The following is an 18,264-nucleotide window of genomic DNA, read 5'->3' as shown; positions in this document are numbered from 1 at the left end:
TAAAATCAACTTATTTTTCCCTTAAAATGATACATTTTCTCAGTTTAAATTTGAAACTTCCACATCATTGCATTCTGTTTTTATTCACAATTTGTACAGTGTCCCAACTTTTTTGGAATCGGGTTTGTATATATTGAAGCGGCAGTGGATTCCAGAATCCATCCCTTCACATTTATCAAATCCACAGTATTAAATAATGCAGAAGTAATTGCTGGCAATCAAATGCTATTTCTGCAAACTCCAAAAGAAATATGATTCACAAAGTTAAGCTAAAAGTTGAAGAGAAAGGTTAAATTGTAGGAAAATAATAACCCATTAAAGAGTAAAATATCAGCTGTGCTCACACTTTTATGCATCTTTGAATATGGCGAACCAATCAACATCTTTGTTGAAAACAGCCTTGATACTTAGATAGTTGAAGCTAAACTATTTCAGGGTCAAGGAGGTGGCATTGAAGATTTTGCATAAAAGTCTCCCGTCAGCTTGCTCATACGGGCAGTGCTGTTTTGGAGCTGGGTTTTTTAAGAGCTGCTGGACACTTTTGAATGTAGCTGACAATGTCTGAACCACTCATCCTGCCATGGCTTCTCTGTTCATGTCTGTTATCTGCAGTAACTCTGGCTGCGCTGTATTTCAAAAGGAAGATGAATGGATTTGTGCCAGGCGACAGATCTCCTCCAAGCCTCCCCTCATTGCCCATCATTGGGAGTCTCCTCAGCCTAGTGAGCGACCTTCCTCCACACATCTTCTTTCATCAACTGCAGAAGAAATACGGAGATCTTTATTCCCTCATGATGGGCTCCCACAAAATCCTTATCGTGAACAACCACCATCATGCAAAAGAGGTCCTGATCAAAAAAGGAAAAATATTTGCAGGGAGGCCACGAACTGTAAGTAATCACTTTCACCTGAATTGAATTTCACTAATAAGAAGTGTTTCTTAATGAGGCTTTTTATAATTGTCTTCAGGTTACAACAGACTTGTTAACTCGAGATGGGAAAGATATAGCATTTGCTGACTACAGTTCCACATGGAAGTTCCATCGGAAATTGGTGCATGGAGCTCTTTGCATGTTTGGTGAAGGTTCAGTTTCTATTGAGAAGATAAGTGAGTATCACCGCAACACAAATATGTAAAGATGGTAGATTACACAGAACCTGCTACTCAATTCTTCTTCTTCTTTACCTAAAGTTTGCAGGGAGGCGAGCTCTATGTGTGATGTGTTGACTGAAACCCAGAACAGCGCTGTGGATCTGGCACCGGAGCTGACGCGCGCCGTCACAAACGTGGTGTGTGCTTTGTGTTTCAACTCCTCATACAAACGTGGGGATGCTGAGTTTGAGTCCATGCTCCAGTACAGCCAGGGCATCGTCGATACAGTCGCTAAGGACAGCTTGGTGGATATTTTTCCATGGCTGCAGGTGAGATTTAACTCAATATGTGTCTTATAGCTAAAAGAATGATCGATTTACACTACAGTTCAAAAGTTTGGGGTCGGTAAGGTTTTTGAAAGAAGTCTCACCAAGGCTGCATTTATTTGATCAAAAATTCAATAAAACAGTATTATGAAGTATTATTACAATGTAAAATAATTGTTTTCTGTTTTAATATTTAATATATAATTTACTCCTGTGATGGCAAGCCTTAATTTTCAGCATCATTACTCCAGTCTTCAGTGTCACATGATCCTTCAGAAATCATTCTAATATGATGATCTGCTGCAATTACTAGCAATGCCATTGAAAACCGTTCCCAAAACAACCGTTCTTAAAGGGTTAGTTCACCCAAAAATGAAAATAATGTCATTTATTACTCACCCTCATGTCGTTCCACACCCGTAAGACCTTCATCTTCGGAAATTAAGATATTTTTTTGAAATCCGATGGCTCAGTGAGGCCTCCACAGCCAGCAATGACATTTCCTCTCTCAAGATCCATTAATGTACTACAAACATATTTAAATCGGTTCATGTGAGTACAGTGCTTCAATATTAACAGTACAAAGCGACGAGAATATTTTTGGTGCGCCAAAAAAACAAAATAACCACTTGTAGTGATGGCCGATTTCAAAACACTGCTTCATGAAGCTTCGGAGCATAAATGAATCAGTGTCTTGAATCATGATTCGGATTGCGTGTCAAACCGCCAAGCTGCTGAAATCACGTGACTTTGGCGCTCGAAAGTCGTTATTTATTTATTTTTTGTGCACAAAAAATATTATACAATCTATACTATAAAGAACCTTTTGTGGAATGGGAATATACCATGGGTGTTAAAGGTTCTTCATGGAACCATCAATGCCAGTTATGACACTAAGATGTCCTATGTCGTAACTGATTTGTTAACTGAGACTTATTAAAAATAATTTTGTCTTATGTTTTGAATTCTAATAACTATGTATTCCTTCCTCCAAGATATTCCCAAATAAAGACCTCAGAATCTTAAGACAGTGTGTTTCCATCAGAGACAAACTGCTTCAAAAGAAATACGAGGAACACAAGGTAAACATAAAATACAGAAGAAAAGTAAATATTCTGTGTAGTCTGTAACTAACATGAGATCATAAAAGCTGCATGGATAATAATTATGAAACCGTTTTAGATGCATGTGACACCAGGATATGTCAACTCCTCGTGTTTGTAATTAGTGCAGACTCAACAAACAGCAGTTTTCATTCAAGTCCATTTAGAGGGAAAGCCTGAAATTTGTCTCCCTCTACAGGTGGATTACAGTGATAACGCCCAGCGGGACCTCTTGGATGCGCTTCTGAGGGCCAAACGCAGTTCAGAGAATAACAACACCAGCACTCAAGATGTTGGTTTAACTGAAGACCACCTGCTCATGACTGTGGGGGACATCTTCGGAGCAGGGGTGGAAACCACGACCACTGTACTGAAATGGTCAATAGCTTACCTTATCCATAATCCACAGGTAAATAAAGCTGCTCACAGACACAGCTGAGCTGGCTTGTACTGAATCAGTTAATATTTTCTTGTAATGAAACATTGCATTTGACATTAGGTGCAGAGAAAGATTCAGGAGGAGCTAGACAATAAGATTGGAAAAGACAGACAACCTCAGCTCGGTGATAGAGGGAATTTGCCTTACCTAGAGGCCACTGTAAGAGAAGTCCTGAGGATCCGACCCGTCTCCCCGCTCCTCATCCCTCATGTGGCACTCCAAGACTCCAGGTATTAACAGTAAGATTTAATAATTTAGCAAGGATGCATTAAATTGATTAAAAGTGACAGTAAAGCCATGGTACAAAATATTTCTATATCAAATAAAACTTTTGATGAATAAAACGTTCAAAAGAATCCTGAGAAATTAAGTATTACATTTTTCAACATTGATAATAATGTTTCTTGAGCACCAAATAAGCGTATAAAAATGATTTCTAAAGGATCATGTGACACTGAAGACTGGAGTAATGTCATTACACACTGTAGAGTGATGGATGTCTTCTGATGTCTTCTCTTCTCTCATGTACAGTGTGGGAGAATACACTGTGCAGAAAGGGACCCGAGTCATTATTAATCTGTGGTCTTTACATCATGATGAGAAGGAATGGAAGAATCCTGAGCTGTTTGACCCAGGTGAGAATCTGCAATGACATCTAAAAGTCGTGTATGTCTTTGAAAGTTACCAAAATCTTCTGCATCTTCTGACAGGACGATTTCTGAACGAGGAGGGTGATGGTTTGTGCTGCCCATCCTCCAGCTACCTGCCATTCGGCGCAGGGATACGTGTTTGTCTCGGTGAGGCCCTGGCAAAGATGGAACTCTTCCTCTTCCTGTCATGGATTTTGCAAAGGTTCACCCTAGAGATGCCCGCTGGCCAGCCTCTGCCCAACCTCCAGGGCAAGTTTGGTGTGGTTCTTCAACCTGAGAGATACAAGGTTGTTGCTAAACTAAGAGCAGACTGGGAAAAATTCCCACTAAGGCAGCACTGCTAAATAAATGTATGTCTTTTCTACTCTGTGATATTTGTAAACATTTTTTATGAAGCCTACTATCAAATATCACAAATCAAACATGACTAAAAAGCATATCTTGAGACAATATAGATCCATCTTCAACAGTATTGAATAAAGTGTAGCAGATGGGTTCTGGAAGTAAAAATCTGATCAATTTTCTCCACAGGGGAATTGATTTTTAACACACTCTTATAAACCTTTACAGACAGACCTGCTGTGAGTTACGAGGTTGTTAAAGGGTTAGTTCACCCAAAAATGAAAATAATGTCATTAATTACTTACCCTCATGCCGTTCCACACCCATAAGACCTTCGCTAATCTTCGGAACACAAATTAAGATATTTTAGTTGAAATCTGATGGCTCCGTGAGGCCTCCATAGGGAGCAATGACACTTCCTCTCTCAAGATCCATAAAGGTACTAAAAACATATTTAAATCGGTTCATGTGAGTACAGTGGTTCAATATTAATATTATAAAGCGACGAGAATATTTTTGGAGCGCCAAAAAAACCAAAATAACTTATTTAGTGATGGCCGATTTCAAAACACTGCTTCAGGAAGCATCGGAGCACAAATGAATCAGCATATCGAATCTTCTGTTCGGAGTGCCAAAGTCACGTGATTTCAGCCGTTGCTAGTTTGACACGCGATCTGAATCATGATTCGATACACTGATTCATTTGTGCTCCAAATCTTCCTGAAGCAGTGTTTTGAAATCAGCCATCACTATGTAAGTTGTTATTTAGTTTTTTTTGGCACACCAAAAATATTCTCGTCGCTTTATAATATTAATATTGAACCACTGTACTCACATGAACTGATTTAAATGTGTTTTTAGTACCTTTATGGATCTTGAGAGGAACTGTCATTGCTCCCTATGGAGGCCTCACGGAGCCATTGGATTTCAACTAAAATATCTTAATTTGTGTTCCGATTATTAAGGAAGGTCTTACGGGAGTGGAACGGCATGAGGGTGAGTAATAAATGACAGAATTTTCATTTTTGGGTGAACTAACCCTTTAATCAATGGTATATTGTATGTTTTTCGTTCAAGCCAATCAATCTACATTATCGTATATATAACATATATACATTGTTTCTATAAACATCAACATTTTATATTTATCCACCATTTTTAGTTTAATTATGTTTGTTTATTCTTTCCCTCATTAAAGTGAAATAGCGAGTCTTGTTCCTTTTGTCTTTTTGTCCAATTTTCAAATACTCTTTGCATTAAATCAAATTTTGTAATGTTGTGATTCACCTTGTAGCTGGCTGGCTTGGTTCATGGTTTATAACTCTTTAACAGAGATTTTTTTTTTTTTAATTCCTAAGGGATAAATGAATGGTAAAAATACTTATGGAACCAAGGCCACTAAAAAAACAGTTATCTGAATAACTGAATCACTCACAGAAATTCATTGGCTTTAACAGCTTTTTTTATTCATATGGAACATTCTTTGATACTCTTTAATTTGGTTGAGTCTTCTTATAAAATGCAGAAAATACAGTTTTATATAAAAAGAAAGTGACTACAGATACAAAACTAAAACGTAGTACCAGGCTTGAATCAAAGCTTAAGAAAAAAAAAAGCAATTGGCTTGCAAAGCCTTCGTCACCTTCAAGCACTCACACACTCACCGCTCAGTGTCAAAACAGTGCAATGACAACTTATTTAGGCAAAATGAACATCTCATTCACAGTGAGCTACCCAACATAGTAACTCAGCTTTCCACTTTTAATCAATACCTTTGGTCTCAAACATCAAAGGAAGATAGAAAACCATGGAGACTACAGCTACAGAAAGAACACGAGCATCATTGCCGAGACAGACGATTGAAACTCCTCACTGAACTGACTTCATAACTTCAAGGTTTCCCTTAAACGGTCAAATATTTTGATATAACTGGTCTAAATAGTTCATAACGCTCAATATTTGGATTAGCCCAACAGCACTGCTACACAAATGTTTTCAAAGGCATAATGTCTGTGTTGGAATCTGCCTCCCAAAACCAGTTTTTCCAGCTAACACACTAGGAACCTAATTTACCAGCCACATCACGTTTGAAAGAAAATTAGCCTCCATTTACACAGGAACACTCTGATCTGGAGATCAACAGGGCCGAAAAGCCATCTGTGCCCAAGCTAAGACTCTATTAAAGGATGCCTAGCTGCTAATCCAAACCAAAGGTCAAGCAAACACAGTGGTCTGAAGAACGATCCACTTAAAGGAATCCACTATGACTCTCTCTCTCTCTCACACACACACAGTCTAGGGAATGCAGTGGAGCCGCTTTAGACAGTCTCACCGCCACAGAAAAACAAATCTCAATCTCATCATGAACCCGACATAAGTGCTACACTAGCATGACAGTAACCTTACCTGATCTGCTACAATAAAATGCACATTAAAAGATTATTTTATGTAATAAGGCCTATACATAAGTTACTGTTAGTGGTGCAAGAGTTCTCTTACAGTGTCAAGATACAAAAACAATAGAAAAGCACTATGGGAAAGAAAAAATTAAGGCAAAAAACAAACATATTTAAATGATATGGAAGGCTTATCAAGTGATACTTTCAAACAAGTAATTACCATTGACCAAAACGTTCACTCATACTGGCCCTTAATTATTTTATGTACAAATTCTATGACACACGCATACTGTTCTCTTTAAGGCATATGAAAACTACTCGAATCAACAAAGGCACCTACTGTAAATGTACAAGCTGGGTTCGATCTATATACAAAGGTATTTTCAGCCTTCATTTGATGAGTCTTTGCATAATGAACTTAATGTATTACTAGCATGTGGATGTATTCAGTTTATGCTTGTGGATCTATTGAGTTTCCGCAAATAATCATGCAAAATATCGAATGTGTCATACAATGATGAAACAAAATGTCCGCCATACCCTGCTAGGTAGGGAGCATGTTCACTTATTGATACAAAAAGACAACAAAACAATTAGAATTTTCCTTCATTTTTCTGAATAGCATCATGCAGATACTCCAGATAATAACATAAAAAAGGACATGTAATAAAGACAAAAAATAACAACTAAATATTAAAGCTTTGAAGTGTTAGCAGACTGCTCTGTGGCTGTCTTTTCCATTTTTTTTGTGCACAATATAATCTTAAAAGAATAGTTCACCCAAACATAAAAAAAAGAGGTTATCAATTACATAATCTTCGTGTCTGTCAAAACCCAGAAGACTTTCGTTTTCCTTTAAAACACAAATTAAGATATGTTTAATGAAATCTGAAAAATATCTCCACCTCCTTTCCACCTAAATTTTGAGCTCGCAAAATAAATCCATATGAATCGAACGGTTAATCCAAGTCTTCTGAAGAGACACAATCACTTTATAAGATGAACAGATTTAATTAAGGCTTTTAATCAGATATAAACACTGATCAACGAACATACAGTACCAGAAGTTCAAGCATACTTGCTGGACAACCTCATTGGTTCTTGCTGAAGCTTAATCGGTTGTCACATATCAAAGAAGTACGTTTCAGCTTCTGTTTACCATATTTGATGTGCTCCATGTATGTGCATATGGATTTATTTTACAGTTTTTTAATGGACTTTTTGAAGCGTCACAGATTTGGTGGAATGGACTTTCAAAAGAGCAAGTGAAATCTCTTAAGGTTTCATTAAAACATCTTAATTTGTTTCAAAGTTGAGTGAACTTTCATTTTTGGGTCACCCATCCCTTTAAATATTTTAAAAGAATATTAAAAGTAAGAATTCAGGAGCAAAACCCAGCACAAATCAATATTCCCCGACCTCGAGTGCCAGCTTCATATCAGGAGGCAATCGGCCCCCAAAAAGCCAACAAAAAGCCTTAAATCTACAGGCATGTCACCCAGAGCTCGATAAGGCTATCAACCGGAGAATTTCCCCTGTGGCTTTGATCGTGACCTCTCTGTGAGGCAACAGACCTATTAACGTCTTTAATAGATTACCCTATTAATCCATAAAACCGTGAGGACTCACACATTAACGCCCTTTTAAAACGCTCTCTCACTTGCACGCACACACACAAAGTGACATAGCTGACAGTACAAACTGATGTATCTCAAAAAAGTAAAGGGAGACAGCAGTCTAAAGGAAGTCTCTGCTGGAACTGGTTGTGCTCAACTCTGGGGGTCTGTGCTGTTGCTATGATGTGGACCGTCCTGTTCATTGATAGTGTGCAGATGGAGGCAGACTGGAGGTCGCTGATGCTCTCTGTGCTCCAGAGGCACGTCTGAGGCAGCCAGGCCCTGCTCCTCATCCCCGGGACCCAGAGGAGGGCTGCTGCCACGGGGATTGCAGCTATCACAGAAGTCCTGCTCCTCAAGCTCCCCTCCATCCATAAGCCCCACAAGCTCTTTCATCTCCTCCTCTTCCTCTCCGTCCCCAGGTCCCTGGCTGCACACGCATACCTCAATCCCAGAGTCGCCCGTAAAGCGCCGGTGACGCCCTGGAGTCTTGTCTTTGCTTTCGGGAGAACAGTCTTCTCCAGGTTCGGTCAGGTCCTCACTGGAGCTGCCTTGTTTGACTGGGCTGTGTGAGGTAGCGCACGCCACCTGCTGGAGCTGCCCGTCCTCCTCTAGGCTGAGGTACTGTGGTTTGTGGGCATTTCTGGCAGGGCGGTGTGTGGTGGGAGAATGTGCCTGCTCTACACAGGGTCCCGGGGAACAGTTCTCAGTTGCTGATGGGGCAGCGGGGCTGGACTGCAATGGAGGACAGAGCTCATCTGGTTGTTCAGAGCACAGGGGGTCCGTGCTGGTGGACTGGGCTGGCTGGGAGGCACTGTATGGAGGCGGGGGCGTTGGAGGTCTGTTCTCAACTTCCTCGTATGCAGGTAAGAGGTAGCCAGGCAGGAACCCTGGAGAAGAGGAAGAGAAGATGATTTTGGCGGCATTTGTTGACTGACCACTAAAGCACACATTTCTTTCAGTGAATAGTGTTATAAATCTACTAATTCTATAATAAACAGATTATTTTCCCAGTTCAGATTCAGATTTAAAAGGTTAGTTCACCCAAAAATTAATTTTAATTACTCACTCATTTAAATTAGTTCATGTGAGTAGTAGTTCAATATTAATATTATAAAGCGATGAGAATATTTTTGGTGCGCCAAAAAAACAAAGTAACGACTTATATAGTGATGGCCGATTTCAAAACACTGCTTCATGAAGCTTCGGAGCGTTTGATTCGACACAGAAGAATCATTACGCTCCGAATTCTTCCTGAAGCAGTGTTTTGAAATCGGCCATCACTATATAAGTCATTATTTTCTTTTTTTGGCGCACCAAAAATATTCTCGTCACTTTATAATATTAAGATTGAACCACTGTACTCACATGAACTGATTTAAATATGTTTTTAGTACATTAATGGATCTTGAGAGAGGAAATGTCATTGCTCCCCATGAAGGCCTCACTGAGCCATCGGATTTCAAAGAAATATCTTAATTTGTGTTCTGAAGATGAACGAAGGTCTTACGGGTGTGGAACGGCATGAGGGTAAGTAATAAATGACATTTTCATTTTTGGGTGAACTAACCCTTTAAGGGCTCCCTGCTAGGCTTGCTTCGGTAGTTGTTTAACGGTGTTACATGGTGGTCAGCCATACACCGATACATTACTTGGCCACCGCGGCTCCTCCCCCACTGTTGTTTTGCTTTTTTATTGAAAAATTTGGTGCGCAACTGACCCTGGGAATCATCGACAAATACCTTATTTTGTAAATGTGTGGTCAGTATCTCCACTCCCTACACACAACAAATTACACAGTAAAATACCGTTTTCCATTGAAACAGTAATATATCATAAAAACAATGCATTTCTGGGTAATATTATTTATCATTTTCGAGAAAGTAACCTTTAGGATGCTTTTGCGAAAACAACAAATATTACCCAGAAGGCATTGTTTTTACAGTATATCACTTCTGTATATTACAATGCATTCTGGTAAATATTATTTGTCATTTTTGAGAAAGTAGCCTATAGGCCTCTTTTCTTAAAATGAAAAATATTACCCAGAATGCATTGTTTTTATGGTACATTACTGTTTCAATAGAAAACTATTTTACTGCGTAAAAAATAAAGTTATTTTTTAGTGTATAAAAAAAGCATGCATGATCATGAATTCGAAAGCGAAAAGTAAGCGCGCATTCAAAAGCGATTTCAATACCCCGCATATATATAGCTAGCAAATAGTAACATTGGATTTAGATGCAGACAGGACAAGCAACTTTAAATGGATTTTAAACTATGCTGTGCTATATCCAGTTGGTCATTTTACTGTGTGCTGCAAGTAAAACAAGTGTTACATGGTCTTTATTTGAGAAAATAGGATTCATAGAGCGCATCGTCTTACCAGTGCACTGTTGATTACAGTGTTTAATTCCTCTTTATTCATGTTTTTTTCTTTGTGAAAAATACTATAATAGCATTACAGAAGCAATAAGTTGCTATCTAAAGTTTAAATCTGTTTATTTTACAGGTTTATTTATTTTTAATTTCATATTGTATTATATTGATTAGAGTAAGAATGACAGGGGAATGAAGCGGGTACTGACTGAAGTAGAAGGGTAGAGAGGTGTAGTTATGGGCTTCTCTGTAAGCGATGAGGTTGATCTCGTGCTGCCGCTGCTGTTGCTGTAGTCTGTGTTTGGCTCGACGGTGGTGACACACACAACAGCTGCCCAGCATGGTGATGAGCGTCAGGACCAACCAAAACCCTGGTGAACACATACATATTACAGTACTGTTAATGAGTGAAGAGAACATCATGTTCGAACCAGTTTCACTACACACCATAAATCACAACTCTTCCATGTTAATTTGAGTTGTTGTCAACAGTGCTGCCTGACAAGACAAGTAACATTATTATCAATGTTGAAATTTTAATATTTTTGTGAAAATCATAATACTTTTTTTCAGGATTATTTGATGAATAGAAAGTCCATTTTGATCAATTTTAAGCATCTTTGCCAAATGAAAGTCTATAAAATCTATAAAATACTACCATAGTGGTACAAAAAAAAAATTCTTATTTCTCCCAAAACAACCTAACAATCTGGCACCAGATCCCAGGAGAAGAATGTACTGGACATTAGGGTGGAACGCTCATCAGCCAATGGTAAGAGCCGTGCAGGTCAATGTCATGTGAAATCCAAGTGTGTAAAAAATTGCCCCAAATAAAGCAGAGACCTTTTCTGGTAGATGGGGGGTGGGGGGTGTCTACTTGTCCTAGAGAAATTTAAGGCAGCTGTTTACAGGATCGGGTCTGATCCGGTTACACTGGATTTGTGTCTGTCCGAGTCGCATGTATTTGGCATGATGTACAAAACCCAAAGTGCAGCCCCTTGACTCAGCAGATGATGTGCTGCAATTACCGTGGAGATGAGGTTAGTCCTCAGTTATTAAAATAGATGGTACACCAGAGGGAGAGGGGTAATTTGATGACACAGGAACACTGCCAACGGGCGTGAACAGGGCAGAACAACAACTAGATCAGGGCCAGCCAATGACACAAAATCAGACCCATAATTAAAAACTGAGAAAGATGCTTAAGAAGATTTCTTTAGGACAAAAAAAAGCTGGCATATGTATTGTACTCTAAGGTCAATTACATTTGTGCTTGAAATTACTGCAGATCTGTGGTTCCAGTAAGCTGTGTGATTGAACACTTAAATCTCATTTCTATTTACAGTAACAAAAACAATTACGGTGTCAAACATGAGCCACAACTTGGATGTCTTTTCCCAAGGCATGTAGCCTCTCGTCCAACCCATTGCTGGCATCATAAGCTTGGGCTGCTTACTGCAAACAACTTGAGAAGAAATGCAGGTGGCATGTTACACCCCTAAATGCTATTACAACTGTATTTCAATGCTGAATCATTTCAAATTATTTATTTATTTATTTATTCATTCTTATACATGGTAATTGTTTTTATGCCATTGTTTTTTTTTTTAGGTGTCTGCCTGTAGCAGGTTATATTTAATATGTAAATTGTGCACATTATGTTTTATATTTAATGCATGATGCTTCTTATGTATATTGTTTATATGTGACCTCGTAATGGAATTGCGACCATATCCAGGCCGATAAGTGTGTTGCATACAAACCAATACAGACCTGAAGTAACTAAATACTACTGGAGGATGTTTCAGACACTATAGCGAACTGACCGGAGCATGTTTAGGCAGCAGGGACTCAGATACTTACACCACACCTCGTAGTAATAGCTGCAACACTGAGATTCTCCACAGCAGTGGCCTGAATCACAGAAGTAGCTCTGGTTGTTCACTCCTGGACAAACCAGCCGGTTCTGCAAAAACAAAAAGAAAATATAAGCATGTAATTAGCACAAATATCAGAAGAGCTTTGTGCACCAAATTTTTTTTATGGCACATGAAGAATAAAACAAAACAAAAAAAATTTCAATGCAAAATATGGCTAAAATAATAAATTATGTTACAGTTCTTAATTCTTTTGAACATATCTTGCATAGCGATCTGCCTCTGAATTGTATTGAAGTGCTTTTTATTATCACCTGTATGTAAAGACAGCCTGACGTCACTGTTATAAGTAAACAAATGTTCCCAACACAATGACATCAGGCTGTTTTTACATACAGATGATAATAAAATGCACATAAATACAATTGAGAGGCAGATCACCATGCAAACCCTTGAGTGTTCAGACTATATTGTACGCAAGGCAAATCAAGTTACATTTGCTAATTTAATTAATAAAATGCTGATTCCTGTGTTCTCGTTTTACCTGTCTAAACCCCAGGAGAAAAGGCATGATAGGCGTCTGATAGGAAAATCAACACAGCAGAGACAGAGTTTTGTTACACACAGGGCTGCAAAGATCAAGAGAGAGACAGAGGGAAGGTCGGGCTTGGGCCACCCACCACCCACACATGGTACAGTGCGACATGAACTGCCCCCTTTATTAGCCAGAGAGTCTCGATTTAAACACACATACATACACAGCCTCCCTCATGGCATTTCAGACCCAGAGAGAGCTGCCAGGGAATGCAAGTAAACAGGATGAACAGACAAGTGGTCTGTGCCTCACTCCCTCTCACATACACAAAGACACTGATGACAACTGCTGGCCTGACAGTTGTCTGAAGCTTTGTGCTACAGTAGGAATAAATGATAGTGAAAATGAAATGAACAATAGTCTTTACTCAAGTGTAGAAATGCCATCGGTATTGACACTGTTGAGATAATGATTAACAATAACAAGCAGCAGAAAGCTAAAGTCTGCGTATTCAGTGCTGCAAACCTGTGCAAGCCAAGGACGGACATAGTGCCAAAAAGTTTATAGAAGAGATGGCAACTGTCAGCAAACAGCTGAGCTGAAGGTTAATGAGTTAATTATTACACATTTATAGTCTCATAGAGATGGTAAGTTCATTATTTTTTGTAAAGCATTCAACCAGTGGACCATAACTGATGCAGACACTTCCACTGAATGCAGATCCAATTCTAGATATAAGATCCCTGGGAATCAAATACATAACCTTGGTGTTGCTAGCACTAATGCTCTACAGACACACATATGTGTGAGATGAGTTTGTATGGGTTAATCCACATTATGGCACATATGCTGTTTACAGAGTTTCTTGATTTAAACCTGTAAGATATTTTGCAAAATGTTGGTAACCAAACAGTTTTGACCACTGACTTTCATTGCATGGATACAAAAACAGAAGAAATTTCTCAATATATATATTTTGTGTTTTGCAGAATAAAAGAAGTCATAGATGTTTGGAACAAAATAAGGGTGAGTAAATTATGACAATTTTTATTTTTGGGTGAAGTATCCCTTGGGTGAAGTATCCAAACAAATGTGGAACCAAGTCATTGAAAATGTGGGACATCACTTTTGCGCTCTACTGTGCGTGTTATTCCACAGGAAAAATATTCATAATTTCATAATCTTTTTATAAAAATATAAAATGTGCTAAATTAATCATTTTTTTAACGTTTGGTGTTTAATCCATCCCTGACATGTACACAACTGTTCAAAACAGTGTTGTTGTTGTTGTTTTTTTTTGTGGGGTAGAAATGAATAATTTTATTGAGCAAGGACGACAACTAAATACATTTATAATACAAAGGATACAAAAGATTTCTATTTCAAATAAAAGATGTTCTTTTGAACATTCTATTCAAAGAATCCTGAAAAAGAAAATCTCATGGAGAGTAAGGGCTGCTAAAATTCAGCTTTGCCATTACAGGAATAAATTACATTTTAAAATACACTGAAATATAAAACAGTTATTTTAAATTTTAATAATATTTCACAATATTACTGTTTTTATTGTATTTTTGATCAAATAAATGCAGCCTTGGTGAACATAAAGAGATTAAAAATCGTACTGATCCAAATTTTGATCAGTACTGTGTAATTTAAAATGGGGGTCTCTTGTGAAAAAAAGGTTGCAATGTAGAGACTGCTTTTCATTGTCCAATAGAATAAAGTCCCACTCAAAATTTTCACTCAACAAAAGTTGCGAACCACATTTCACAGGCAAGGCATAAAGCATGTGGTTTCTGTCATGTTAGCAGATCTGAGATCAGCCTATCTTTCAGGCACCTACATTCCCTCAGAGATAACACCTGTGGAGAGCAAACAGCTCACTCCCTGCTTGTTCATTCCCTGACCTTGATCTACCACCTGTCACAACAGAGAGAAGAAGAGCATCTTCATACATGCATGCATTTCAGAATGAGAACACAGTCAAAACAGCCTCAGTCCATCATCAGTGAAATCTTTTAAATATGAGCTTTTTTTCAGACAGCCAACATTAAAGTGTCGATCACAGTCAACTGTACAATTCGAACTATCATTAAACAATTAGTTTATTGCAGAACGATCACAACACTAACACAGAAAAAACCTGGCCCTGCCTGAAAAATCCCCTATTGTACAACCTTACTTCAGCAGCAGCAGTAATAATAGACAAGCCTTTTTAATTATTTACCCATCACTCATAAAGAATAACATTAGGGGTGAGACAAAGCTTTATGAATCATTCATCTGGCTGCGTATTTACATGTAATCTCAGCAAGATGGAAATGAAATGGAACAAACTGTCCCTAGTATTTTATCCTATTTACAGATGTTTTTGAATTAGTCTAAATGGGAATCTAAATGAAGGTAATTAGGTTGCAAATTGTTAACTTTAATAAAGACTTTTAAAACTTGATCACTTACTCAAAAGCAGACAAGGCCATTCACTAACAACTAAAATGCTTTTCTTTTTGTCATTTCTTTAACAGGCGCCAATTTGAGATTAGGGAAATAAAATTTTGCAGTCAAAATATTTATATACATAAAATTGTTTGGTAAATGTAGTTCTGGTGTTCATGTTGTATTGCAAAACACTTTTGCGCCTATTGTTTAGGGACAGCTTTGTATAAGTTTAAGGACAGGTTTCATGTTATGGTTAGGTTTGAGGGTGGTTTAGGGTTTAATTATAGATAACTACAGAAATTAGTTGTAATTACATACTGGTACTTTCTAAATATAAATATGTTGTAAAAACATGCATGTACACAATAAGTGCATTGTATCAAATTATTGGTGTATAGTGGACATTCAATATATTAAAAACACTTAAAATACAGTGGGTCCAAAACTCATAACATCTTATATTATAATACACAATCTAGATTTTTTATTTATTTTTTTTTTTACAGGATTTAACACCAAAACAGTTCATATTTAAAAGTCATGATGTCTAATGACTCGACACTGTTACAGTTCATAGATCACAATGAATATGTATTCCTCCACATTCAGTAAAGTTAACTTTCAAAGCCATATAAAGAATATAGCTAAAGCTGTTCAGATCAGACCACCAGGGAGTCAACTTCATAACCTTTGTGTTTAATAAAAACTAATTCATTTCGTTTAGAAAAGGACGAAAAAGATCAATTAGGAACCTTGTAAAATATGTTTGTGTCATGTCAGACACGAAAGTCTAAGTAATCTTTGCTGTCACCGCTGTGAACACAAGCACACAGGCTGTGCTGCAAAACCTAATGAGCTGACTAATTAGACAGCATTCTGGGCACCATTACAACATTTGACGCACTAAAGATGCCTCACAATGCTGTCTAACTAGGCAGCTCGCTAGGTTTTGAGACGCAGCCACAGTCTACCGGCTAGGCTAATGATGCTAATAGTGTCTTTACCTCGGTCAACGCTGCCTCCACTGACACCGAACCGACCGGTCCAATAACCGCGTTACTTACAAACAACCCCATTCCCAGTTTTATATATCCAACCCCCCACATTCCGCCCTTTCCCGTGGCTTTCGACACATCTGCGACACGGCAGGACATTCAGCTAGCCTGCGAGCTAGCTTCAGTTACGTCTCTTTCTTCTTTCTTTCAACTCTCTCACAAACTCCGAAAGTCTCCTCAAGGCCCGCCCCCTTCTGCTGTTGGTCAGTTTAAGCGAACACTTCCTGGTTTGACAAATAAACGTAGCAACGATTGGTTGATTAATCTGTCGTTTAACAAGAACTAAACAGACGGTAGGGCGTGACTTTGTTGTTCTTTACCAGCTGAGATCAAGAAATCAGCTGACTTTTGATTTAAAGGGGCAGGAAATGACATATTTCCCTATGCAAAAAATAAAGCAAGCAGATAGATAGACTGTTACATTAATTTGCTAATACTTTTAAATGAATCTATTAATACTTATATTAATAAATGTAGCCTATATGAGTATTAATATTAATAATTTAATTTCAGTATACTGACTGAAGTTTAACCACATATTTTCTTGGAGGAAACAATCCATTAATACATATAAAATATTAAGAATACAAAAAAGAGCCCTGGACAATTTATAAATTAATAAAAGGGTGGAACATAAAAACAAATAGCTGGATTTTAGTTCCTAAGTGTCTCTCTAAAGTCAAATTTTTCATTTTAATATCCTCTTTGCATGTCTGTGTACAAAAGCCTTGCTAGCCAGTCTGGCAACATTTCAGGCAAGCAAAAGTAACTATAGCCTAAACCTATGAATTTCCGTTTTTTTTCCCCCAACTGCTCCACCAAGTGCCAATCCATACACGCAGGGTACATCTATGAAGGCATTTGATTAGGATATTAGGATATCTACAGGCCTCGATGCCTTCCTACCTTCAGATTCTGCCTGCGAAGGCAGCATGGTTCAGGTTTCGGACACAGCGAGAGTATCATCAAGAAAGTGACAATGACTGATTCCTGCAAAATCAATGTAATCTCTCAAGTAAACTTGTTTGTTTTGTGCTAAATGTTATTTTGACAGCCAAGGGCTCTTACATACTTGCTTTATTCCTGCGACATATCTTTCCGACTTGGGACTGCGGCTTCTTAGGTGAGACTCTTTGAACTGAGCCAAGTTAAAAGGAACAAAAGCAAACAAATCACATTGTTCTTTCAGGAATTTTTCTTGTTCACTGGCTTTCATTTCTCTCTTTTTTAGGCACTTCTCTCATTCAGAACAGTGAAGTCAATGGATCCTTACATCCCAGCTTGACAAGTTAGGAGGATACAAGCTAATCCCCTTAATCTGTCTATTCTCCCGTGCAGTGCCAAAGGGGGAGAGGTACCCAGCACAAGTAATCCTATAGAAAAAACAATAGGATTAGACCCCAGCTCTTGGAGTGACAATCAGATATCTACTGACTGATTTGCAAAGTAGGGTCGAGTTTCTTCAAATTAGCTTTTTTTCCCTCCTCTAGGGAAAAGGTGCCTTTCATTAACTGCTGGTGGGATTCCTTTAGGACAGATGCTGGAGGTCCGCATGAAAGGCATGTATTCTTCGCTTCCAGCACACAGGTCCTTGGCTTCTCCCACAGCAGAGGCTGAGAGGTGGGGACGCACCATTGGCCTGGGCAACCCCTCCACCCTTTACCCTCTGTCAACCCCTTTATGATTCAAACTCTAATGCCTTTAAAAAGTGTTTGACAGATGGATCAGATTCCACTGAGGATACATGTAGCAGATCAACAAGACCTAATGATGAGGATAATGTGAGATATGCTGCCTGTTCTTTTCATTTGTTTGCAGCCATGCAACATGTTTTTTTTTTTTCTTCTTCTGTAACACTTAATGAGATGAATGTTTTGGGCAGTTTTTGCTCATTCACACACACACACACACATATATATATATATATTTACAATGATATGATGATTTCCCCCAGGGAAAAAAGAGGTTCCAAAAGAGGGTTTTCACAGTGATGCCATAGTAGAACCAT

At 38.2% G+C, this 18,264-nt stretch overlaps 2 protein-coding genes across 3 annotated transcripts; one reads left to right on the top strand and one right to left on the bottom strand.

Moving 5' to 3' along the window:
• Nucleotides 1–446: 446 nt before the first annotated feature.
• LOC125276970 (steroid 17-alpha-hydroxylase/17,20 lyase) lies at nt 447–3,980 on the top strand. Its single transcript, XM_048205068.1, has 8 exons — nt 447–890; nt 970–1,108; nt 1,193–1,422; nt 2,415–2,501; nt 2,722–2,931; nt 3,022–3,191; nt 3,493–3,596; nt 3,672–3,980. Exons 1-8 carry the CDS (start codon nt 558–560, stop codon nt 3,953–3,955), a joined length of 1,557 nt encoding a protein of 518 aa, XP_048061025.1. The 5' UTR covers nt 447–557; the 3' UTR covers nt 3,956–3,980.
• A 1,413-nt stretch (nt 3,981–5,393) lies between these two features.
• On the bottom strand, nt 5,394–16,526 carry wbp1la (WW domain binding protein 1-like a). 2 transcript variants are annotated; one of them, XM_048205069.1, is made up of 4 exons: nt 16,206–16,526; nt 12,211–12,313; nt 10,557–10,718; nt 5,394–8,858 (listed from the first exon to the last, which is right to left on the bottom strand). In XM_048205069.1, the coding sequence occupies exons 1-4, from the start codon at nt 16,353–16,355 to the stop codon at nt 8,122–8,124; spliced, it is 1,152 nt and encodes a 383-aa protein (XP_048061026.1). In that variant the 5' UTR covers nt 16,356–16,526; the 3' UTR covers nt 5,394–8,121. The 2 variants fall into 2 exon arrangements, with proteins under 2 accessions (XP_048061026.1, XP_048061028.1); XM_048205071.1 differs by lacking the exon at nt 16,206–16,526 and adding an exon at nt 12,769–14,301.
• Between the last annotated feature and the right edge of the window lie 1,738 nt (nt 16,527–18,264).

The sequence above is a fragment of the Megalobrama amblycephala genome, linkage group LG10 (genome assembly GCF_018812025.1).
Source record: "Megalobrama amblycephala isolate DHTTF-2021 linkage group LG10, ASM1881202v1, whole genome shotgun sequence".
Lineage (NCBI taxonomy): Eukaryota > Metazoa > Chordata > Actinopteri > Cypriniformes > Xenocyprididae > Megalobrama > Megalobrama amblycephala.
This window is presented reverse-complemented; position numbering and strand designations above follow the sequence as displayed.

Bases quoted from the DNA above. Each gene is read 5' to 3' on its own strand.
- wbp1la (XM_048205069.1), bottom strand. From the start codon at position 16,355: ATGTCCTGCCGTGTCGCAGATGTGTCGAAAGCCACGGGAAAGGGCGGA. The intron at 12,314-16,205 runs GTAAAGACACTA...TTGTTTTTGCAG, and splicing joins TGGAGGCAGCGTTGACCGAG to AACCGGCTGGTTTGTCCAGG. The intron at 10,719-12,210 runs GTAAGTATCTGA...TGTGTTCACCAG, and splicing joins CTATTACTACGAGGTGTGGT to GGTTTTGGTTGGTCCTGACG.
- LOC125276970 (XM_048205068.1), top strand. From the start codon at position 558: ATGTCTGAACCACTCATCCTGCCATGGCTTCTCTGTTCATGTCTGTTA. The intron at 1,423-2,414 runs GTGAGATTTAAC...CCTTCCTCCAAG, and splicing joins ATATTTTTCCATGGCTGCAG to ATATTCCCAAATAAAGACCT. The intron at 3,597-3,671 runs GTGAGAATCTGC...ATCTTCTGACAG, and splicing joins TCCTGAGCTGTTTGACCCAG to GACGATTTCTGAACGAGGAG.